This window comes from Silene latifolia, chromosome 2 (assembly GCF_048544455.1).
Source record: "Silene latifolia isolate original U9 population chromosome 2, ASM4854445v1, whole genome shotgun sequence".
NCBI classification, from domain to species: domain Eukaryota; kingdom Viridiplantae; phylum Streptophyta; class Magnoliopsida; order Caryophyllales; family Caryophyllaceae; genus Silene; species Silene latifolia.
The window spans coordinates 24,909,542-24,934,141 of record NC_133527.1 but is presented as its reverse complement, the minus strand read 5'-3'; the positions used below and the strand labels follow the sequence as shown (position 1 = coordinate 24,934,141).

The following is a 24,600-nucleotide window of genomic DNA, read 5'->3' as shown; positions in this document are numbered from 1 at the left end:
TATCAAAGGTTTCCTTTATACGATCCAAGAATAACTGCGCTAATTTTTGGATTCAAATTCCGAATTTCATCTAAATGGATAGGCACAAACTGTCTTGTGCAACATCTAATCCAAGTGGATAAATCCTTCGCATTTGGATCAGTAGGGAAACCTTTCGCGTTCCATGTTATTTTAAGCGGCTGTTTAGCCGCTATAGCTGCAGAGCTGCAAGGTCTGGTGAGAGGGGTGATACGAAGTGCCCTGCAGCCCTTGCAGCTATAGCGGAAACAGCTTCCTGCTGTCCAGCCACGATGCATTTTTTGAAAAACAGGCCTGGAAATTACTGACGTAATTTCCGTCAGGATTTTCGAAAAACAAGCCTGGAAACAGCTTCCTGCTGTCCAGCCACGATGCATTTTTTGCATCGTTTCAAATACAACCACGATGCCTATTTGGATCGTTTCCAATATAACCAAAACCTGCAAAACACATACAATCGTCGACCGCCAAGCGGGAATCCATTTTCACGTCGACCGCTAATGCGGGAATCAATAGACAACAAAAGAGAATTGAACGCAAAATGTTTTACATAAAAAGATAGTCAAATTCGTACATTGTCTTACTAATTAAACACGAAAGAGAATCGTCTTATCATGTTTTTCATACTCCCTATTATACGACAATACTAACCAAACTAAAGGTTCTAACCTAAAGGCTCTAACTTATTATAGGCTCAATAAAACTACCACTACCTCGAAACCCGTCATCACCACCCCCAAAGTCATCCCGCCTATGTGGAGGAAATTGTGAACACGTGTTTGGGGGTTGAGATGCTTGCATATCAGCCCAAGCCTTTTGCATTGCCGCCATTTGTTCAGCCTGTTCACGAACCTGTCTTTCAAGAGCAATTCGAGCGGCTCGCTCATCATTCATTTGGGTGGAAAGCTGTGAAATCATGCAAGGAGCATAAGAGAAAGACCGTCGGCCAGCTTTGTTAGGAGGAAGATCATACCATATTTCGGCCCCTTTATCTCCGGTCCCAAACATTCGGTTCTTCTCGTCAAAGCCTTCTACAGCCTTGTAGTAGGCCCGAATCTCGTCGGGAGACTGTCCAGGTGGCAATGGTTGACTCATCTCCGCTTGGAAATCACGCTGAAAAAAGAGAAAATCGTCAGAAATGATATATATATATATATATATATATATATACCTATCTTTATAAAAAAGATATTATCATTCTTTGTAATAAAAATAAATATTAAATTAAATACAAAAACTTACCTCAATCTCAGCCGCTCGAGGGTTAACCCACTCGCCCTTCTTATTTTTCTTCGTCTTCATGAACAACTTGTGGGGGGTGGCCTCTTGACCCTGAAATTAGTATGGAAACAAGTAAAATCAAGTATATATTTGTCAATCATATATATTAACCACTTTTTAAAAGCAATATAAACAATACTTACCAATTCCTTGAAAGCATCGGAGCAACTCTTCCGACCAAGAGTGTGGGTGCCCAATGCTTTCCCATCTTTCCCACCCGACTTCCTATTTGCCGTGTTGATTTTCGAATGTTTGGCAAAAGTAGGATCATTTGGCCTATTCCTAAGGTTCTCCCACCAAGTAACAGGCACCCACTTTGGCTTTTTCTTATTATATTTTAGTCCATTAATAAGAGTGGTAATCCGCCTCGTTACCCTCGACTGCCACTCAGGCACAGGATCATAGCCAGGATCTTACATGAGTCTGTTTCAAAAACAATTGTGAAATTAGTTATATAAAACTTATGAAAATTCTTATAAACTTAAGAAAATTATTATAAACTTAAGAAAATTATTATTGAAAAACGTAATTACCGCAAAGTAATTCCACATCTTCTGACGCTGTGCGTTACTCGCTTCACCCCACCTAGTGAAGTACTCATCTCCTGTGTTGCGGGTGAACGACCAAGTAACATATTTCTTGATTGGTTCGTCATCCCACCTGAAAAACACATATAAATATTTGAAATTAAAACTGTAAATGTTAAGTTTTAAAAATAAAAAAATTAACATAAACTTACCAAAAATGATCTCGCCGAGCACGGGCCGATGAGAGAGTCACCTGCATGTTCTCCTGTCTTGTTGATGGAGGGCCAGGATCTTCCTCATCCTCAACCACCTCGTCCTCCCGATCATGTTCAGTTGCATTACTATTGCTCCCAAAATAATGGCGAAAAATGTTCGGCATAATCACTGCATGAAAACAATTCAAATTGTTAGTTCAAAGAAAAAATCGTTAGTTCAAATCAACCATTTCTGCCGGGTATATATAAACAATTGAAACAAACACTAACTATGGAAAACAGGGTATATGTCGTTTTAACTTGATTCTCACAAACATATACCCTGTTTTCCATAGTTAGTGTTTGTTTCAATTGTTTATATATACCCGGCAGAAATGGTTGATTTGAACTAACGATTTTTTCTTTGAACTAACAATTTGAATTGTTTTCATGCAGTGATTATGCCGAACATTTTTCGCCGTTATTTTGGGAGCAATAGTAATGCAACTGAACATGATCGGAGGACGAGGTGGTTGAGGATGAGGAACATCCCGGCCCTCCATCAACAAGACAGAGAACATGCAGTGACTCTCTCATCGGCCCGTGCTCTGAGATCATTTTTGGTAAGTTTATGTTAATTTTTTTATTTTTAAAACTTAACATTTACGCTTTAATTTCAAATATTTATATGTGTTTTTCGTGTGGGATGACGAACCAATCAAGAAATATGTTAATTGGTCGTTCACCCGCAACACAAGAGATGAGTACTTCACTAGGTGGGGTGAAGCGAGTAACGCACAAATACGTAAGATGTGGAATTACTTTGCGGTAATTACGTTTTTCAATAATAATTTTCTTAAGTTTATAATAATTTTCTTAAGTTTATAAGAATTTTCATAAGTTTTATATAACTAATTTCACAATTGTTTTTGAAATGACTCATGTAAGATCCTCGGCTATGATCCCGTGCCTCGAGTGGCGTCGAGGGTAACGAGGCGGATTACCACTCTTATTAATGGACTAAAATATAATAAGAAAAAGCCAAAGTGGGTGCCTCATTATTTGGTGGGAGAACCTTAGGAATAGGCCAAATGATCCTACTTTTGCCAAACATTCGAAAATCAACACGACAAATAGGAAGTCGGGTGGGAAAGACGATGGAAAGCATTGGGCACCCACACTCTTGGCTCAAGAGTTGCTCCGATGCTTTCAAGGAATTGGTAAGTATTGTTTATATTGCTTTTAAAAAGTGGTTAATATATATGATTGACAAATATATACTTGATTTTACTTGTTTCCATACTAATTTCAGGGTCAAGAGGCCACCCCCCACAAGTTGTTCATGAAGACGAAGAAAAATAAGAAGGGCGAGTGGGTTAACCCTCGAGCGGCTGAGATTGAGGTAAGTTTTTGTATTTAATTTAATATTTATTTTTATTACAAAGAATGATAATATCTTTTTTATAAAGATAGGTATATATATATATATATATATATATATATATATATATATATCATTTCTGACGATTTTTTTTTTTTTTCAAATGATTTCCAAGCGAGATGAGTCAACCATTGCCACTGGATCTCTCCGACGAGATTCGGCCTACTACAAGGTCAGAGAAGGCTTTGACGAGAAGAACCGAATGTTTGGGACCGGAGATAAAGGGGCCGAAATATGGTATGATCTTCCTCCTAACAAAGCTGGCCGACGGTCTTTCTCTTATGCTCCTTGCATGATTTCACAGCTTTCCACCCAAATGAATGATGAGCGAGCCGCTCGAATTGCTCTTGAAAGACAAAAGTTCGTGAACAAAATCGAACAAATGGCGGCAATGCAAAAGGCTTGGGCGATATGCAGCATCTCAACCCCCAAACACGTGTTCACAATTTCCTCCACATAGGCGGGATGACTTTGGGGGTGGTGATGACGGGTTTCGAGGTAGTGGTAGTTTTATTGAGCCTATAATAAGTTAGAGCCTTTAGGTTAGAACCTTTAGTTTGGTTAGTATTGTCGTATAATAGGGAGTATGAAAAACATGATAAGACGATTCTCTTTCGTGTTTAATTAGTAAGACAATGTACGAATTTGACTATCTTTTTTATGTAAAACATTTTGCGTTCAATTCTCTTTTGTTGTCTATTGATTCCCGCATTAGCGGTCGACGTGAAAATGGATTCCCGCCATTGCGGTCGACGATTGTATGTGTTTTGCAGGTTTTGGTTATATTGGAAACGATCCAAATAGGCATCGTGGTTGATTTGAAACGATGCAAAAATGCATCGTGGTCGACAAAGAAAGTCAAGCTTTCGAGCTTGTTTTTCGAAAATCCTGACGACGAAATTACGCCGAATTTCCAGCCCGTTTTCAAAAAATGCATCGTGGCCGGACAAAGAAGTCAAGCTTCCGCTATAGCCGCAAGGGTCATAGGCACTTCGTATCACCCCTCTCACTGCACCTTGCAACTGCTGAGAATGATAGCGCTAAACAAATGTACCGCTTAAAATAACATGGAACGCGAAAGGTTTCCCTACTGATCCAAATGCGAAGGATTTATCCACTTGGATTAGATGTTGCACAAGACAACAGTGCCTATCCATTTAGATGAAATTCGGAATTTGAATCCAAAAATTAGCGCAGTTATTCTTGGATCGTATAAAGGAAACCTTTGATATTGCCGAATGCTATGATAAGTATTTAATACATAAGGCGAGAGTGTCTTAAGGCAAAGGAAGTGTGACGTTGGTAAGTATTGGTTGTATGTAGACAAGGAGACGGGGGAGATGCGTAAGAACCCACCTTCAAACAAGTATTCCCCATCACTCAGAACAATGAGATCTTTTCAAAGCGATTCAAACTAGTGAGAAGTTTGAGATTAAATATCCTCGCCTTTTAATGATTTACCTATCATTTTTTTTAATGAATGAGTTCTCTATAATCTTTTTATTATCTCATCTACTTGCGCTTTTATATATAATTTGAAGGTCGTTAGCAAAAGAAATCGTGCTAACATTTCATGCAAGAAGGGGAAATGGTATGGTTCTCGAGGCAGTTACAGATTGATAGAAGACCAACTCGTAAGTAGCATGCATCCCCCTGTTTATTTGATTTTTTTAATCACACTTGGACTTGATACACATTTATATATATAACTGTTACCATGTTAATGTGTTGGTGGCAAATGGAGTGACCGACTTGAATCGGCATGTAACTTATAAAGAAGGGCACGCGCCTAAAGGATCCCGGTCGTGTGACAAATATGATCAGGAAGTGTTGGCCAACATAGTAAGCATTATTTTATTAAGACGAGTTCATTACTAACTTTATTATTTTAGTCACAAATATAATTTGAAGTTTATTTAATATATTATAGGAGAAGGTATTGAAGGAGGTAGAAGAAGGGAAATTCACTCCCAATGGTCGTGATGACGTTCTTGCTAGAGCGATCGGCCGACCCGAACATCCAGGTCGATTGAGGGGCGTCCCGTTACAGGTTGGAGTCGCGAAATATTATGGGACAACTGGCCCGAAAAAGAAGAAAAGGAAGGCTAAGGCTGAGAAGGCTGACATGGTACCATTTATTCTATTATTTTCATTTAAGTTCACATGTTATTGTTTTAAACAAATTGCTGAAACGTTACATTCTTCGCACGCAGGTTCAGTTATTGGCATCCGTGATACTAAAGATGAATTCTGGAGGCAAGCCTTCCGAAGAAGAATTGAAGATGATGGAGGATGGAGGATGGAGGATGTCATTAAAGGGGGTAAGGTACAACAGATAGGTCAAGAGGCCAAGAACACTACTACCTTGGCAATACATGAGAAGGAAGTATCAGTCAACGAGATTTAGTCAACGAGATTTAGAAAGATCAGGTACCTAATGTTTCTGAAGTTGTAACAACCAAAGCCGATAAGATAAATATATGACTTCCTTATTTTTCTTTTCTTTTTTTTAGGTAAGATCGGGGGGTGTGTTCCCTGCCAGCTCTAATGCTATAACTTCTGACATCATGCCATTGGTTAATTTTATTCGGTAAATGAGTCTGAAAAGGAGATGCAACTTGAGTTATCCGCCACAGCTGACAATAATCAGGGGATGCAACTTGAGAAGACGGCTGATGGAAAACAAGAAGATACATCCCCTTCAAATCGATTCACGCTTTCGGCAAGGTATGCATGAAGTCTTTAATTAGTGAAATTTATATGAATTCTATTAAATTTTGGGATATAATATATAATGTATGTGTATTCTTCATGCCGTAAACAGGAAGGTAGTTATTCTTTTTTTTGGGAAAATGTAAGTTCTCATTAAAATAATCAATAGTCCCATACAACCATACTTTCGAGCCTTACTTGAACCAGACTCAATTACAACTTATATGCTCTACCCATGCTAATACAGACGCATTTTTAGTACGAATGCTACATTGTGATAAACGATTTTGAACATCACACTTCACCCTTCCCGCAATAACCTCGAGGTCTAAACACATATCCCTCTATCCTCGCTACAATTCCCGCTATACCGATATGGTACATCAAAGCTAGCTAGAATCATGGCAATAATTTTCTTTCTACAAGCGAGGCTTGTCTCCACTCGATCCACCACCGATAATCTGCGCATGGAAGTCCGTGACACCATGCAGACCATATCACTACACCGCTAAATGTACATTCAAGAAACAAATGATTCAAACTTTCCTCCCGCAATCCACATAAGAAGCACTTATTTTCGAAATGATGTGCATCCCGATAAGCTCTGTCTGTGTCGAAGCTTCATGAGCAATTAACCAAACAACAAAAGCTTGTCTAGGAATCAACCACTTATTCAAATCCAAGGGTACCATGGCACCGATTCCCATCCGGTTTAATCCATTGATACCCCGCTTTGATTGTGTATCTTGCTCCAAACCGGATAAAGAAAGAAAAAGAGGTTTCATAATATGCTTGACCTGGCAAATTTTACGCCAAGCCCAGTGCCGCCACTACCAGTTCATAGTCCATCCAATTGCGCTTTTGATGTAAATTGAGTGAACCCACCGCACCCATAAATGGTCGACTTTTTTAGCCACCCACCACACATATTTCCCTACAAATTGCAACATTCCAACAAAGGAGATGTTTAAAACCTAAGCCCCCCTGTTTGATGGGTTTACAAGCATTCTCCCATGAAACAAGTGCAGGGCTTTCATTTGATTCACTGCCATGCCACAGGTAAGATCTACAAATTGCTTCAATTTTGGATATCACGATCTTTGGGAGGATAAAAATCCTGCCCAAAGAGCTATGAAGGGTGCTCAACACAGATCGGATCAAGACAGTCCTCCCAAAGATAGGAGAGCTTCCTAGAGCCAAGCCCTCGAATTCGATCCACAACATTGTCCACTAGCTCATTACGGTCCATCACGGATAAACGTTTTGGTGAGACAAAGGACCCCAAGATAAGTGAATGGGACTTGTCCTCTCTTCATCTCGATGATATTCTCCAAGTCCCCGAGAGCCCGATCAACTCCATTACAAAGACAAGCTAGATTTACCTTTATTCATCACTAGCCCAAAAGAGTCTTAGAGAACAAGAAAAAGCTTTAATCATCAATCCCACAGAATCCTGTCGACTTTGCAAAGAGAATAAGATCATCTCGCAAAGCAAAGGTGAGAAAGCTTTACCCTCGGGCAGAGGGGTGGAATTTGAACCTGGAATGCTTTTGCACCACCATAAGCACCCTACTCAAGTACTCAAGGCACACAGTGAACAGGAGGGGGGAGAGAGGGTCCCCCTGCCTGAGTCCCCTTCTACCTCTGAAAAACCCAAAAGACTCCCCATTCAAAGATAAAGAGTAAGAGGGTGTAGTGATACATTGCATCACCAACCTACAAATTTTCTCAGGGAACCCCAAGGCTTCCAACATATGACCCACAAACTCCCATTCAACAGAGTCATAGGCTTTTTGCAAGTCAATCTTCATCATGGCTCTAGGAGAACAACTTCTCCTCTTGTAAAGCTTTATCAAGTCTTGACAAATTAAAATATTGCCAACAATATCCCTCCCTTTGATGAAAGCTCCCTGGGAAGGGCTAACAATGTCAGGTAAGACCATACTAATTCTATTGCAGAGGACCTTGGATATGCATTTATACACGATGATTGCAAAGATGCAATAGGTCCGAACTCATGGACGCTTTCAGAGCGATCACTTTAGGCACCAAGGTAATTGTAGTGGCATTGCATTGCTTCAAAAGTTTCTCATAGCAAAAGAAATTCTTGATGCAGAATAATAATACCCCCTCCAACCAAATCCCAATTATCCTTAAAGAATTGACTACTATACCCATCGGGGCCGGGAGCTTTGTTCCCTGGGATATAAAACATAGCCTCTCTGATTTCTTCACCAGTAATAGGGGAGGTTAACCTCTCACAATGAACAGCATTCAAACAATTCCCAGACTGAACAATTCTTCTATTAATAGGTCTTACATTCTTTGAGGTTCCCAAAAGAGATATATAGTAGTTCTCAAACGCATGTTGGACTGTCTCAGAGGTAGAACATACCAGCCCATTCATATCCTTCACTTGGAAGGAAGGTAGTTATTCTTCCTGACCCTAAATCCGAGAAACCTGTGCGTGTTGACCGGGGTCTCGTAGACTTGCCCAGCAAATCAGCGGAAACTTTATTGGTTCATGGCGAACAAATTTTGCCAAATCATAGAAAAGTGAAGATAACTCGAGTCTTAGAAGGCCATGAAAAATTTCAATTGCCCGTCCCAGTTCGTGACGACATGACCATTCTGGCAGATGCGGTTGGAAGTTTCATCCAATGGCCTAATTCTCACATCTTCCTGGCTCGTTCGTCTCCGCCTCAACCGAAAGCAATCGGGGTTAGAAAATCACTACATGACAAATTCCGTTCCTATTTGCTTGGATCAAAAGTGATTGTTTTCTCGGATCACCGTGCTCTTCGACATCTCTTAATAAAGAAAGAGGCAAAACCAAGATTGTTAGAGATGGATTTTGCTACTCCAAGAATTTGACCTAGAAATAAGAGATAAGAAGGGGGCCGAGAATGTGGTAGCGGATCACTTGTCGAGAATCCGATTTCATGATGAAGAGGGAGAGACACCGATCAATGACTCTTTCCCCGATGATATTATGATGACCATTCATTCACAACTTGAGAAGCATACTACTCCATGGTTCGCCGATTATGCCAATTATATTGTTGGAGGAGTTCTTTCTCCGAATTTGAGCTACAACCAAAGAAAGAGATTCTTGTTCGAGGTAAAGAGATACTTTTGGGATGACCCCAATCTTTACAAGGAGTGTAATGATGGACTTTACCGAAGGTGCATACCACAATGGGAGGTTCACGGTGTTTTGGAAGGATGTCATTCATCACCTTATGGTGGACACCATGGAGCACGAAGGACTATTGCTAAAATCCTTAAATCGGGCTTCTTTTGGCCTACCATGTTCCAAGATGCTAGAGAATTCATTCTCCAATGTGATGCTTGTCAAAGAACGGGAAATATTTCTTGGAGAAATGAGATGCCACAACGAGGAATATTGGAGGTAGAAATCTTCGATGTTTGAGGAATCGACTACCAAGGACCGTTTGTGACATCCAAAGGAAACAAATACATTCTTGTGGCCGTTGACTACGTTTCAAAGTGGGTAGAGGCAATTGCTACCCTAACCGATGATGCCAAAACGATCACTAAACTCTTCAAGAAAATAATCTTTCGGAGTCCCTAGAGCAATCATAAGTGATGAAGGGACACATTTTCATGAAAAGAAGCTCACATCCCTTTTGACCAAATATGGTGTTCAACATAGAATCGGCTTAGGATATCATCCTCAAACAAGCGGTCAAGTTGAAGTTTCAAATAGAGAGATCAAGCAAATTCTCGAGAAGGTTGTCAACAAGACTCGTAAGGATTAGAGCATGAAACTTGATGACGCTCTTTGGGCTTATAGGACGACCTATAAGACTCCCATATGAGCCTCCCCTTACAAACTTGTCTATGGGAAAGCATGCCACTTGCTAATTGAGCTAGCATACAAAGCTTTTGGGGCAATCAAAGCTCTAAACCTTGATCTCAAACTAAGTGGTCAAAAGAGGATGATGCAAATCCAAGAGTTGGAGGAATTCCGACTACAATCTTATGAAAATGCCAAAATCTACAAAGAGAGGACAAAGTTGCTTCATGACAAGAGAATCAAGCAAAAGGCCTTGCACAAGGGAGACAAAGTCCTTCTATTCAACTCCCGATACCGACTCTTTCCCGGGAAGTTGAACTCTAGATGGATGGGTCCCTATGTGATCACCGAGGTAGGAAAATATGGAGACTTCGAGATAAGGTCGGAAGATGGGAGCAAATTTAAAGTCAATGGCCAAAGATTGAAATCGTATTATGAAGGAGCATTCATTGGAGAGGTCGAGGTCACCTACCTCGGGCCTCCCCCTCCATGAGAAGATCATCAAAGAGAGAGTTTGGTGGAGTCCTCTCCAAACCACCATTTGTAAATATACTAACTCTTCTTACTTGTATTTTTTTTAATTTTATTGCATTTTCATCATAAGCATGATTCTTGGCACGAGAGTAAGCAAGGGAGGGTCACTAACCCTTTTTGATGAATGAAGGAATTAGAAATTCAAGTGTCGGGAAGCACTTTCACCAATTGAGAAAGAAGAGGACGAAGAAGGAAGAAATTCCAGGCAACCCGAGCGTCCAAATAAGAAGCCGCTCGTCTAGGAAAGCATCCGAGCGTCCTGGATATAATTCGCTCGTCTTGGAGTGCCTAGAAGTTGGAGAAACTGCGCTGACAAAGAATCCGAGCGTCTCGACCTTAAGACGCTCGTCTCCTTACAGTGAGACGCTCGTCTCATCCGACATCCGAGCGTCCTGGCTACTCTGAAATATAGGATTTTTCTCTGACTGAAGATCCGAGCGTCCTCAGAAAGATCCGCTCGTCTCAACCAAGACGCTCGTCTCCATGAAGATCCGCTCGTCCTGGTTGTGTTAAAATCTGGGATTTCTCCCTGGCCTGGAATCCGAGCGTCTCCAAGAAGATCCGCTCGTCTCCCGGAGCTATGATCCGAGCGTCCCGTGCTCGAGCCGCTCGTCGCCCTGCCGTCCTATTCTTCCATTTTCTCGCCAATTAAAACTCTTCCCCACCACACATTTCGTGACACCTCATCCTTCCTTCCACTATAAAACATAAAAACCCCTCTCATATAACTCAAATCATATCTCAAGCACTCATTTACCCCTCAAAAACAAAAAACCCCCCAAGAGCTAGAGTTTCAAAGAAGATCTAAATCACAAGGAACGTCTCCATATTCAACAAGTCCAATTCTAGATCTACATTCAAGAATGAGGCCAAGAGGATCATTACATAGAGAGAGAAGAAGACCAAGGGTAATGGGGAGCTCATCTACTTCTCACCTTAATACTTTGAGGAGGGAACATGAAGAGATAATTGATCTTACAAAACTTGATGAGTTCTCCAACATAGAGTTCGTTAATGATGTCCAAAGGCTTGTTTTCCATCGTCTTCTTGGTAAGAACCTTCTACCCACTAAATTTATGTGCCATAAGACTTTGAGGAAACTTGAAATCTTTCATCAAAGCGAAGCTCTCTTTGAACTGTTTGGTCTTTCAACCTTATTTCACATGCATGAGCGTACCTACCGATCTTTAGTTCTTGAATTCTTGAGCTTCTTGAAAATCACTACCTTGAACAAGACCATATGTGTGGAATTTAGATTGGAAAACACCACCCGGATGATGACCCTTGTTGAATTCGCTAATGTACTAGGGCTTGATGTTTCGCCTACCCGAACATCGAAACCAAGAAAGTATAGCATAGCACCCCTTTGGAGAGCAATGACGGGTCGGGATTTTTCCTACATCAAAGAATGCTTAGCTTTTCACATTCAAAATCCTATCATTAGGCTCACATACCGATTTCTAGCCGGCACTCTTCTTGCCCGTCGAGATCCCGCAATAGTGAATGAGCTTGACCTTGTCTTCATGGAGTCTTACCTCGAAATTCAAGGAAGGAGCGGGTACCATTTTAACGCCCCCTTGTTCTTCTCGAGAAATGGGCTAAATTCCAGAATGGGGACGATGATGGTGTAAAACATATTGTCAATGGGGGACTTATCACAAGGCTTGCCAAGTTTTTCAACCCCAAATTCAATGAAAACAATGAATATGTACCCCTTCCGGGCAACACAAGGATCAATGAAGAGCTAATCTTTCGGCAACACCATTGGATGACCTTGAAGGGTATGAAAAGAGAATCAAATGGCTTACTAAGGGGAACACTCCCATTTACCTACCAATAGAAGGGTTAGCAAGAATTTCACCAAGACGAGGCCCTCTCTCTCCAATATCGTCCTATCTTATTCCAACAAGCACGAATCATGCAAATCAAGCAAACCAAGCACCACCTCCAACACAACATCAACAACATGAACAACAAAAGAATGACAATGAAAAGGTTGTGATACCACCTTACCCCTTCCAATACCAACCTTACAACCACCCGAATCATTTCATCCTCCCTAGGGATGATTTTGTGACGGGAATACTTCAAGACATGCATCTCCGACAATTTGAAGCCAATGTGGATAATTATTATGCCTTGTATCCACAATTTCACCAAATGGCTCGGCAAGGAATCATTCGCGAAGAGGGAATGCTTCCCTCTTGGGCCCAAATGCATATCCTTTTCCCGAATTCGGAGAAAGCTAATGATGGGGCACATGGTCGAGGAGGTGAAGGGAGTGAAAAATCAAGTGGTGGAGACACGGTGGAGCTAGATAGCGAAGGGGATGAGTTTATGGATTTCCATGAAAGTGATGCATCGATGGAAGCTTGGGATAGTGATTTGGGAGGGGACGATGACAACCTTTGAAGAGCACTTCATGAGCTAGATGGAGCGGGCACGAGGCACCCATCAAGGCCAAAGTGAAGTTTCTCTTATTCCCCTCATTTCTTTTTCATGACAAGAATTTCATGTTTTGTTAACTTGTTTCATAGTTTATTGTTCCATCTTTGTGGTGTCTTTGTAAAAGTGAAGGACTATTATTTCACCCTGACAATATTAAAGGTGCTAAATTAATTGTTCCCAACATGAAAATCCAAAATGACAATTGTAGTTTCATGCATAGCATCCTTATGCATGAACTCCCCCAATTTTTGACATTAGAAATAGTGTCTATTTTGGTTTGAGGAAGTTTATGCATATGCATTGGGAGTTAATTTAAATTATGCTCTCCAACCAAACAAAAACTCATGCATCATATAATCTAGTATAGTTGCATCACTCGTTTATATGTCATATAGTTTGCATTTAGTTTAGAAATCATGCATTTCATATAGCTTGCATAATTTCCTATCGTACTGGCCATTGAGGACAATGCCCATACTAGTGTGGGGATGGAAAATTCTAACATGACTCTTAAAAACAAAAATGATAAAAATTGAATTTTTTTGGAAAATACAAAAACATGTCTTTTTATTTCATAAACATAAAAACCATAAATTTTTTTATACAAGATGATACATACTATATTTACAAGGATAAGTTACGAGGTTATACAATTATACAAATTATACGATAAATAAAGAAATAAAGAAAATAATTGAAAGAGCAAAGTAAAGAAAACTTATTTAAATTGGTGAGCCTATTTGGATGTTGACTATTGATAAATTTCGACTTTGTCGCTTGTATGGAAAGTGGGACGATTTATGTGTGTATGGTTTGATTCGAAACCGGGGTAGAATATTTGAGACGGTATAAGAGTATTAAAATATGGATCGGGTGTTCGTGTATCACCTGGTAAATTTCATCCTCTGATAATAATTTTGTCCGTCCCTCTGTTTGATATGATCGAATGGTATTTATTTTGATATGGAGTTGCAGTTTGGTCCAATTTGGAATCTTTGACGATAGAGTTTGAGGTTTGCTTTGCTATCTCGTCTTTTCCGTAATCTCCAAATTTTAACCCATCGTCTCGTTTTCCTTATTACTTATATCTCCCGGCTCAAGACTTGTATCTCTGCTTTTATTATTTGTTGCTGGTTGCACCATTTGTACTCCTTGAAATTGAAATTTATAGTGGACAACACATGGGCCCTTGTATTTAATTAGCACTTGAAGAGCTTTGCACTTGGCTAAGAGCATACACATTGAAGAGGAGATCTTCTTTCTCTCTTTTAATTTTTCTAATTTTTTCATTGGACACAATATTTTTTATTTTTTTTGTCCCAATTTCTAATTTCTTCATCCTCTTCCTCTATTTTTTTTCTACATCAAAGAGAATGATCAATTTCTCTCCTTTCCCACCATTTAAGTAGGATCCAACCACCGTTTTTCTCTCTTATATGGCACAAGGGCCAAGGCATGGACATCCTCTATAAATGGAGGATGTCTTCCTATTCAAAGAGGATGTAAAGAGTATGTTGCCACATTGAAGAGGACATCCTCTTAACACTCTCTTTCATCTAAGAGAATGGTCAATCCTTTTCAATGTGGAAGCTCTAAACACGTAATAGATCAATCAGCCCTAAAATTAAAGCATCAAGCCTTAGTGCATCCACATTGAGAGCCTCCACATTGAAGAGGATGAATCATTCTCTTAGCACTCTCTCTCATCTAAGAGGATGTCCTCTTCAATGTGGGTATATACTCTTAGCATCCTCTTTGAAGAGGAAGAGGATGACTTCCTCTCTTTTTAGGGGAAGTACAACATTGGCCCTTGAGCCCACTAGTCATCCCTCATCTACCATGTGTCATGAAATGAAATTTGTTTATTTTTTATTTTTTGGTCATAAAAAATTTGAGAGAGGATGAATAAGAGGATCCTCTTTGATGTGTGAAAAAAAATAGAAAAAAATGTTAAGAGGAGGATGAAGATAATGAGAAATGAGGTGTCAAAAAAATAGAAGGAAAGAAAGGAAATAAGAGGAAGAGGACATACTCTTCAATGTATGCTCTGAAGAGGATTGACCATCCTCTTAGATGAGAGAGGGTACTAATGTCCTCTTCAATGTGGAACCAATATTGAACATCCTCTTTGAAGTAGGAAGAGGAAGACTTCCTCTATTTTTAAAGGAAGTACAACCCTAGGCCCTTGTGCCAACTTTCTCCACTCACCTATAAAAATATTGTATGTGGACATTATTTTATTTAATTTGTAATAGAAAAAATAAATAAAACATAAAAGAGGAAATAGAGAGGATCATCTTTGATATGGGAGGAAAAATAGAAGAGAAAGAGGAGGATGGAGATAGTGGAAAATGAGTTGGATGAAAGAGAAGGTGATGTATCAAAAAGATAGAAGAAGATGGAAAAAATAAGAGGATGATAACATACTCTACAATGTACATGCTCTTACACCCTTCCACTAGGATTTGTAACTTCTTAATTGACGAATGGTTCATCGATTCTTACTTGTTATTTGCCAACACTAATTAATTCACTAATTACCTTGAAATATGGATAACAAGGAGGATATGAAATACATAGCTTGTCGAGTGGACAGAGAAAATAAGGGCTTAATGGTAGTTTTATGCTATCCTAAACAATTTTACGGAAAATATGCGTAAAGAGCTTTTAATTATGACATTGTCAATTTTCATAGTAGACTTTTAGTTTTAACCTCATCATCGGGTACCTCTGTAAAGCAACTCACCAAGTCATACAATTAGTTGCACATTTTTACTAATTGGACAAAGTGTTTAAGGCAACCCACCTTATGTACTCCTTAGTAGAATAAGAGATTATTCTCATCAATTCCGGCACAATGGCATAATGTCACTGCCAGTAAAATGTTTGATAGCGTACTGTTAAGTCTGTATGTGATATTACTAGACTTGTTACACGAAGAGGAATATCATTTATTTCCTACTTTTCAAGAAATTCAAACTTGATGTTACTAGATGGGTGCTAGTATCATTCAGCAATGAAAAAGAACATTAAGCTTTTTTGTGATGGACATATCTGTCTTAAGCTTGCGATGGGTCAAGTAATACCCATGTGGGTAGATAAAATAAAACAAATTGCTACTCCTTAGACAATTTGCTTTTGTCTTATCTACCTCACATGGGTATTACTTAAACCACCATAAACTTGCGACGGATATCTCCGTCACAAATGAGAATTTGTGAAAAAAGAATGGTTCAAAATTATCACCTATATTAGGGAACAATGCTCTTACTAGTGGGTTCAAAAGTAATTCCAACCTCATAAATTTTGGTGACTGATATTTCCACGCGAGTAATCTTTAACGTCACGATAAATCCCCATATATACTAAGGGGGCGTTTGGTTGGAGGTCTATAAGAAAGGGAAAGGAAAATAAAGTTATTGATTTCTTTTGTTGGCCTTTGTTTGACACAAACAAAGAGAATGAAATTCCCTTCCTTACCCCCCAAGGTATGAGATTTCATTACCCTTGTTACCCTTCAACCACCTAATTTACCTACCACCACACTTGCGACTCCCACCACCAACCACCATCAAGACACCACCAAAACCACCACCACAGTCACCCCACATAACCCACTACCACAACACCACCGCCACAACCACCATGACCCCACCACCACCATCACCATCACCACAACCACTCTACAGCCACCACAACGCCACCGCCGCCACCACCACAACCACCCCACCTAAACCACCACCCGCTTTTCAGTTAAAATTGTTTTGTACGTTTTTTTATAAAACCTACACCATACTAGTATTTATTTTCAAAATTGAGATTTTCCGTTAAAATTGTTTTTGTACGGTTTTTTTTTATAAAACCTAGACCATATTATTTATTTTCAAAATTGAGATTTTTTCATGGATCTCACAATTCACAAACACCCATATTGAAATTTAAAAAACCCAATTATCCTCCATGCTAATTGCTAAATGAAAACTCCCCATTATTGACATCTGCAAAAGTCAGGGTGTCAAGCACTCAAGCAGCCTCTGAAAATCATCAACGCTTATTCAGTGCTAGTGCTAGTCTTAGTCTTGCTTGTGACGAAAAAGGACTGCTTGACATGTCACAACCACCTCCCTTTTTCAACATTATTTTAACCGGTTGTGAGGCGTCACAAAGCTTGTGACGCGTCACAAATTTGTGATTCTGGAAAGCCTTGTTTGGATGGAAAAGGGAGAAAAACGAAGGCAGGAGTAGGGCTGTAAATGATGTAAATGAACTGAGCCTGCTCGACAAGCCCTCGGGATCGGCTCGGTCAAAGCTCGGCTCGAGATCGGTCAAACTGAGTTCGAGCTCGGGCTCGAACTAAGCTGAGCCCAAACCGAGCCGAGCTTGAGCACACTAAGGCTCGGCTCGGGAGCTCGTTTGAGCTCGTTATTTTTAAAATTACTTAATGTTTTTCGATATATTTACTTAAATTGTATCAATTTTAAAATAAATAAATTAAAATATTAGTTTATAAGATAAAACTACATAATATCTGTTATTATAAGCTAACAAAAAAATAATATTCTCGTTTGAATTTGAATTTTTAAATAAAAAATTACTTTATAATTAAAATAATGCTTGAAAAAATAGTACGCAAACAAAACTCGGGCTCGGGTTCGGGCTCGTAAAATATTATATGAGCCGATCCCGAGCCTTGATTTCAAGAGCTCGGGTTCGGGCTCGAACTCGACTTTTACAATATGAGCCGAGCTCGATCAAAAGTAAGCTCGAGCTCGGCTCGGCTCGTTTACACCCCTAGGCAGGAGGAAGGAGAGAAGGGGAGGGCGAAAGTGGAGAAGGAAAGGGAGAATTTCCCAACGCGCTAAATCCTTTGACCTTCATCTTAACGACCAAACAATGAAAATCACCTCTCTCCATTTCCCTCCACTTGCTTTTTCCTCGAGATATAGAAGGGTGTCTCAGTTTAGATTCCTTTCCACTATAGAAGTCTGGACATGGTTGATATGAAGCATGTTTTAATAGCCGGGCTACACTTGACATTGGAGAGCAAATTGGATAAACCTATGACGTGAGGCAAGAGAGCAATGTGCGGACTTTGTGTTTACAGAATAAGAGAATAAGAGAGACAGGCATCTAAGCTCATCACTAACATTGACTAAGAGTGCTTTTCTAAGAGCCCTCAAATACTTCGGGATGAAATAGCGAAATATCGTAATTGGGTAAAAAAAAAAAAATCTGATGTTTGCTTAGTGAATTGCCTTTTGTTTTTAAAAAAACGTTTAGCCGTGACCGGCCACTTCTAAAAGAATATAAACAAAAAAAAAAAAAAAACTCTGTGATAAGTACTCCCTCCGATCCAGACCAAAGGTAACATTGACTTTTTCACACTTGTCGAGGCACGTTTTGCAACGTAAATATCTTTAGTTACACATTATTAAAAATTATAAAAATTTGATATTCTTATAGCATTCATGACGATGAATCAAACAAGATCTCACATGAATATATTTTGTCTTATAGATTAAGAATAATATCGAAAATTCCCTACGACCATGAATAGTGCCAAAAAGTCAATGTTACCTTTGGTCTGGATCGGAGGGAGTAAATACCTATTGAGTACGGGTAATAATGACCTGAATAAATGTATGCGTATTTATTGTCGTAAACACTACAAATGAAATCAAAACCTTATAAAACTTGTTTTTTTAAATACTAGAAATAAGAGGCTATTTCACATCGCATGGGCTAGCACCGGGATTAGATAGCCTAAAAGCTAAGGAATCTGAAAATTAAATGATGACGTAAAGGTGGAAAATAAATGAAACCCCCATCTCCCATATTGAAACGTGGGAGGCTAGAGAGCATTGAGCTTCCACACGAGCTAAAAAGTATAAGGGCACACCTGAGAGTCTGAGACCAGCAAGCTGCATTCCCTGAGTCAACTTCAACCTACTTCTACGCTCTCCGACGCTTCCCCATTCTTGACTTGGCATATCTGAAATACGTTAAGGTGATTGACTGACCACCCCTTCTGTTATTAACAAGTTAGCAACACCTTTTCTGGACAAAACATTACCCCGAAACGGAAAAAAATATGGTGAACCTTATCTAAAGATGGCCAAAAAAAAAGGAAAATGTGGCATTGTTCCACGCCTTTTCCTAGTGGATCAGGCCACTCACTGGCTAACAGCCTTTATGTTTATTTAAAGTAAAATACACACTACCATCAAAAGGATACTCCAAATGCATGCCTTCACCTGCTGGAGAGGAATGAAGAATGGTTCCTTGCAGTTGAGTTAAAGCCTCGGTTGAACAAGCAATATCCTGCATTGAAAGGAGAATAACCTAACCTGAAAAACCTTTTAAGGATAAATGGCTTTTGGTGTGCACAAAAACTTGAATGAGACCAACTCAACAACAACATTAACCTTAGTGCCTCAATGGCTCCCGCAAATTACGAGGTAAGGGAGGGGATTGGATGTACGAAGCCCTACCCTTGTGTTAGCAACACAAAGAGGCTGTTCCGAATGCCCCAAGATGAAAATTGAGTCGAGAACTGCATCAAAGGACCGCTACTTCACGAGAGAAAGAAGGGCAGCCACTTAAGTGAGCCATTTTGATTTATTCCATCATAATCCAGAACCAAAGATTAAAAAGTAATGAGACCAGCTCGTTAATCATATTTTTAAATGCAGAATAAGTAATGACTTGGGGTTAACTATCTCATCATACAACAGACACTAGAAGGCCCAACTGCCCAAGGCACTCCCCAAAAGTATATTCTCTCTGATATCTGGATTATCTTTTGCCCTTACCCTTCTCGGCTCGACTGTCAGAGACATACAACAAGTACAGCACACTCTAATCAAAGAACAGAGAGAGGTCATGTTCACAGAGATGCAGATGGAACCATTAGAGTTTCCTACTAGTCTAGATTGATGCCTAACAAAAGACACTGTAGATAGCAAGTACAAAGTTGCAGTAGTTCTACCTTAATGATGGTGCTTTTTGTTGTTTTCGGGAGGATATGATTTAAAAAAAACACAATCATAGATTGGACTAGGAAGAGTAAAGAATATCCCGCAACAGTAGTACCTCAAAGTCAACAAAAGCAACTGGAGCTCCACGTGCCCTCTGAAGCTTCAACTTCAAAAATCCCCGACATCTGTTAGCAAGGTGAAAGCACAAACTCAACTACAACTTCTGAAATCACACCCCACAAAAATGGACAGTAAATGGGAAGGGGTGTATAGCTGCAATTACTAAACGTCAGTAGGTGCAACAAACCTTGAGAAGATTTTCTGTAGACCTTGCTCTGAGCACTTAGGGTCCAAGTTAGCGACAAAAATCGTTGGACATGGAGATTTATCTTGTGGAATAGAGGAAGAGATACTTTTGCTCTACGTGAGTAAGAAAGTGACGTCAGAACCATTTCCAGGCAATTATTTAACATTGGAGAAGTCTTCTCTGATAATGGCAACAAGGATAAGATGGAAAAGAAAATGATATGTAGAGAAGTTATATAAGACATCTAGTAGAAATGATGAAACAAAGAACAAGCAGACATGGTCATCGTTCATCAGCAGATAGGCTGGTGCAGTAAACCACAAGCTGCTTAGACCAGAATGCACGACTGCAAACCTCTTTATTTTATCTTGATATATAATACTTTCTCCGGCCACTTTTACTTGTCTTGTATACTAGTTTTAGTTGTACCAGAATATATGTCAAAATGTGAATTTAAGTCCCACTTTATTAGGAAAATCACTAACTAGTCTTACCTGGATATTCCTTTACTTATGTAAACTCCCTCCATCCCACTCATATTATCACATTTTCCCTCTTGGTTTATCCCAAATTGAGATTTGAGAGTCCCCTTTTTTAAAACTAGTACTAGTAAGAGAAAAATTGAGCATCCAATATTGTCCCCCTACTTATAACTACATTCTACAATCGCCTTCCATCACAATTAAAATTTTCCATATTTTTTCTAAGTTAGGGGTAAATTTGTTAATTTTTATCACTTTTCTTTAAAAGCTTAAACATCCCAAAGGGCAAGGAAAACAATAAAAATGGATGGAGGGAGTATAATCTTAGATTTCCTAACGTTAACTAGCTTTCCTAAGCACTCATCAAACGGGTAAGAGCCAAATCACCATTTTCAGAGTATTGGATCAGATTTTATAACAAATACTCCGTATGTGACACTACTAAACAGACACCATCAAGAAGGTTTAAAGAGGAAACTGACTTGGGGTCCAAGGAAGATTTATAACAAGTATGTGACCAGACCTATCAAAACCTGACCCGACCCGCAAACCCGACCCGTTTTTAGAGTCAAATACCCGTAAATCTTGACCCGTGAGGCGTGAGCCAAAATGACCCGAAATGACCCGTTATTTTAGGGTCGAAACCCGACCCAACCCGTTCGACTCGTTGGGTCAAAGATAAATGAAGAATATTACTAAAATATTAATATTTTTAATTAAAAAATTAATTTATAATTCAATTTTATATACGGAGTAACTTTTATCATTAAATAATAAAATAATTATTAAAATAATGAATATAATAATAATATTAATATTAAAAATAATTTAATTTCAAAACGTACGTTTTTTCGGTTGAAAAATGATAAAATAAAAGACGTTCATAAACTTTTCTCTGTCCCGTATTCTGACCTTAACCCAACCCAAGACCCGTATAACCTGACCCGCCCGACCCGTTTGACAGGTCTATATGTGACACTTCTATATATGGCACAATGCCAAATTCCAAAAAAGCAAGATATGGTTATCATTGACCAACCAACTGAAATAATGTCAACGAAAAACCAAGATATGGTTGGCATTTGTTGAAGTTCAACTTACACGAAGCAAACAACTTTCAACTATTTGTAACTATATATACTCCATAAAATGCTACATCGACTCTACTGCATATGTCGATGAAACATGTTGGAAGGAGAGCCGCATGACCGGTGACACGCAAAGTGAGTTCGCAAAGTAACATAGTCAGTCGATACCCAAACCTACGAATGGCATAGGAACATATTGACTGAACAACCAATCTTGGCAACATAATGAGGAGTGAGGGAGAGGCAATGACTCTAGTCCGATAAAATTCCAGCTGACACAATCACACGATATAACTTGGTAAAAATGAGCAGAAAAGAAGCAAAGCAAAATGGTAAATGTGAATTATAAGTACATGACTTACTGATTGAGCAACATTTGCGTCAACCATGCCTCCGCTATCAAAGCTCATATGACTAGGTGACAAAAAAAGGGAACATACGTCAGGAAACCATCTTTAAAGATTGAAATTGTGAACACCGAAGAAAAACAAAGTCTCCTTGACTCAAGAAAGCATTAAAGTCCATTAATTTAGAAATTCAACGCAAGACCGCAAGTCAATACTGCTCTGAATTTGAGATAAATCAAAGAGTGCCAGCAAAGTATAGGTGTTGAGTTAGTTCTAGGATATTTGGTCCCAAGTAAAAGAGATGTGCGGTGTGCAAATGACCTTTGTGCAGATGGATAACCAACGATGTTGTAGTGAGAATTATCCATTCCGGGAATGTGTAAGCTGCCAACACCTGCTAGTGCCCAAGCGTGGGAAAAAATGTGCAATGTGAGTTTGTAGACAAGAGTGCTCTCAGTGTCAACTATACACCTAGTTATGAGACACTACGATCATCAGATAAAACGCGCATAAGAAATTAACTTTTATCCAAATTTCCTTAAAATATCACAGGGTGCCAAAATGTAGCTCCTTATAAGAATAAAAAAGAAAAGAGATCGACGAGGCATAATACCTGACTCATAACCATCCTTTGGAAATGCTCGGGAAGCCTTCTGCTTCTTACCTGAACCAGACCTTTCATTGCCTGCTTACAAAACACGCCACCATCAATGTGGTCGTAATTTGCAAAGGGAAATTCCATATAAGAGTAAATGGAAACGGAATCTAAAAGGACAGAACTACCAACCAGTTCTCTGACGCTTGGATCGTGAATTAGATTTTGCAAGGTCAATGTACAAGGTTGAGCCTTCTTCTAGATCAAAAACCATACCCTAAGCAGCAATGAATAAACGAGCTTAAATTTGGAGATCATACACAAGAAATTGATTGTTCCGAAAGACATAGGTTTCAGTTCAACAATCATAGATTGATTACCGCTCACATACCATTACTTCCACATGAAAACACAACTGACGAGAGATATCGCATCCGAAATAATACTCCTCCATAACTAGTCATAAACATCTCAATTGACAATAACAGTAACAGTAATCAAACAGCAATTCTTACATTGAATGCGTGCATTGCAGCAACGGCCGATTGTTGATTCGCAAATACAGCAAACGCAAATGCCTGCCATCGCCATCGCCAAAATAAGTTCAACACTATGATTAGATACGTTATCTCAGAGTGATCAAATTCCAAAACAAAACAAACAGAAGAAAGAAAGAAAGGGACCTGAGAATTGCCAGAAGGAGGGCGGAGATTGGTGGAAATAAAACCGGGGAATTCGCGAAAAAGGTGATAAATTTCGCGGTTTTTGACATTGGCGGGTAGACCGGCGATAAAGAGGGTTCGAACCTCGGAGTCATGATCAGGGCGGGAGGGCGGAGATTGCGGCGTGTGATGGTGAAGCGGCAGCGGGGGTTGCGGTGGATGGCGAGGAGGTTCAAAATAGGAGAAGCGAGGAGAATAATGAGAGTAAATGTCATGTGGTGGTTGTTGCAGCGGCGGCGGTGGTTGTTGAGGAGGATAGTAGCCTGACATGTCGCCCATTCTATATTTCTTTGAGGGGTTTTGCCTGACCACTACTGCCTTAAGTTACATTTGAATGTTACACCCCTATACTGTTTTTTCCTGCTTATTTTCACCTTTTCGATTTGATCAAATTTCTTATTCGATTGATTGATTCGATTGATTCATTCACTCCATTCATTTGATTGATTCGATTCATTGATTGATTCAGTGATTCATTTTCAATTCCATTAAATTTCAGCTTTACTAATTTAAATAATAGTTATTATTAATTTTGTTAACAATAATACTATTTTTTTAATATTAATATTATTTATATTTATTATTATTATAATTATAATTAATAATATTGTTAATAATTTATTTATCTATTATTATTACTATTATTATTATTATGATGATGATGATGATGATGATGATGAATATTATTATTAAAATGAATAGTAATGTTATTAATGTTAATGTTAATGTTATTGTTGTTGTTGATATTATTATTATTATTATTATTATTATTATTATTATTATTATTGTCGTTGTTATTGGTATTATTATTAAAATTCATAACATTTATTAGTATTACTATTAAAATTCATAACATTTATTATTAATATTATTAATGAGGCACACCGAACCGACTTGACTCACTTGCCAATACGGGGTCTTACAAGTCAACACGCTTGCCAACATGGTTACAAATTCGCTTGGTACCCTACGAATCACAAATCGTTAAAAGTGAATTCTATCAAGTTGATTACTGAAAATACATGTAACACATTTTCTATAAGCGAATCGCGAATCGGTAAGGCGTATTCATAGCGAATATGGTAACCGTGCTTGCCAAACCATCAT

The 24,600-nt window shown here is 39.0% G+C and overlaps 3 protein-coding genes and 1 long non-coding RNA gene across 12 annotated transcripts in view; 1 reads left to right on the top strand and 3 right to left on the bottom strand.

The window, feature by feature from the left end:
- The window catches only part of LOC141642471 (polyadenylate-binding protein 2-like), a 46,477-nt gene extending 22,646 nt beyond the window's left edge, over window positions 1-23,831 (bottom strand). For 2 of the 9 annotated variants that reach the window (XR_012543315.1, XR_012543314.1), the window contains exons 1-10: window positions 23,455-23,831; window positions 23,287-23,349; window positions 22,964-23,048; window positions 22,790-22,861; window positions 22,498-22,573; window positions 22,192-22,243; window positions 20,260-20,372; window positions 20,068-20,137; window positions 19,211-19,296; window positions 18,875-18,967 (exon numbers count right to left, since the gene is read on the bottom strand). Coding sequence is in view for 2 of the 9 variants with exons in the window: in XM_074451288.1 (XP_074307389.1) it covers window positions 18,928-18,967; window positions 19,211-19,296; window positions 20,068-20,137; window positions 20,260-20,372; window positions 22,192-22,243; window positions 22,498-22,573; window positions 22,790-22,861; window positions 22,964-23,048; window positions 23,287-23,349; window positions 23,455-23,772 (975 nt within the window). In the remaining 7 variants the exon portion in view is untranslated. Of the gene's footprint in view, window positions 1-15,121; window positions 15,184-18,602; window positions 18,968-19,210; window positions 19,297-20,067; window positions 20,138-20,259; window positions 20,373-22,191; window positions 22,244-22,497; window positions 22,574-22,789; window positions 22,862-22,963; window positions 23,049-23,286; window positions 23,350-23,454 lie in introns of those variants that run through there. The other 7 variants (XR_012543317.1, XR_012543318.1, XR_012543316.1 and 4 more) reach the window with 6 other exon arrangements.
- Window positions 549-2,374, bottom strand: LOC141637491 (uncharacterized). Its single transcript, XM_074446962.1, has 5 exons — window positions 2,353-2,374; window positions 2,061-2,210; window positions 1,443-1,711; window positions 1,261-1,350; window positions 549-1,131 (listed from the first exon to the last, which is right to left on the bottom strand). Exons 1-5 carry the CDS (start codon window positions 2,372-2,374, stop codon window positions 697-699), a joined length of 966 nt encoding a protein of 321 aa, XP_074303063.1. The 3' UTR covers window positions 549-696.
- Window positions 5,301-6,128, top strand: LOC141628896 (uncharacterized). The gene is made up of 3 exons (XR_012537204.1): window positions 5,301-5,589; window positions 5,675-5,891; window positions 5,975-6,128. It is a non-coding gene; the product is annotated as an uncharacterized LOC141628896 (long non-coding RNA).
- Window positions 7,682-8,116, bottom strand: LOC141637481 (secreted RxLR effector protein 78-like). The gene has a single exon (XM_074446953.1). It carries the CDS (start codon window positions 8,114-8,116, stop codon window positions 7,682-7,684), a length of 435 nt encoding a protein of 144 aa, XP_074303054.1.
- Window positions 23,832-24,600: the final 769 nt, after the last annotated feature.

Excerpts from the sequence above, each read along its gene's own strand:
- LOC141637491 (XM_074446962.1), bottom strand. The coding sequence starts at position 2,374 with ATGGAAAACAGGGTATATGTTT. Across the intron at positions 1,712-2,060 it reads GGTGACTCTCTCATCGGCCC|ATCCTGGCTATGATCCTGTG; the intron begins GTGCTCGGCGAG and ends GACTCATGTAAG. Across the intron at positions 1,132-1,260 it reads CTCGAGCGGCTGAGATTGAG|CGTGATTTCCAAGCGGAGAT; the intron begins GTAAGTTTTTGT and ends CTCTTTTTTCAG.
- LOC141637481 (XM_074446953.1), bottom strand. The coding sequence starts at position 8,116 with ATGGTCTTACCTGACATTGTTAGCCCTTCCCAGGGAGCTTTCATCAAA.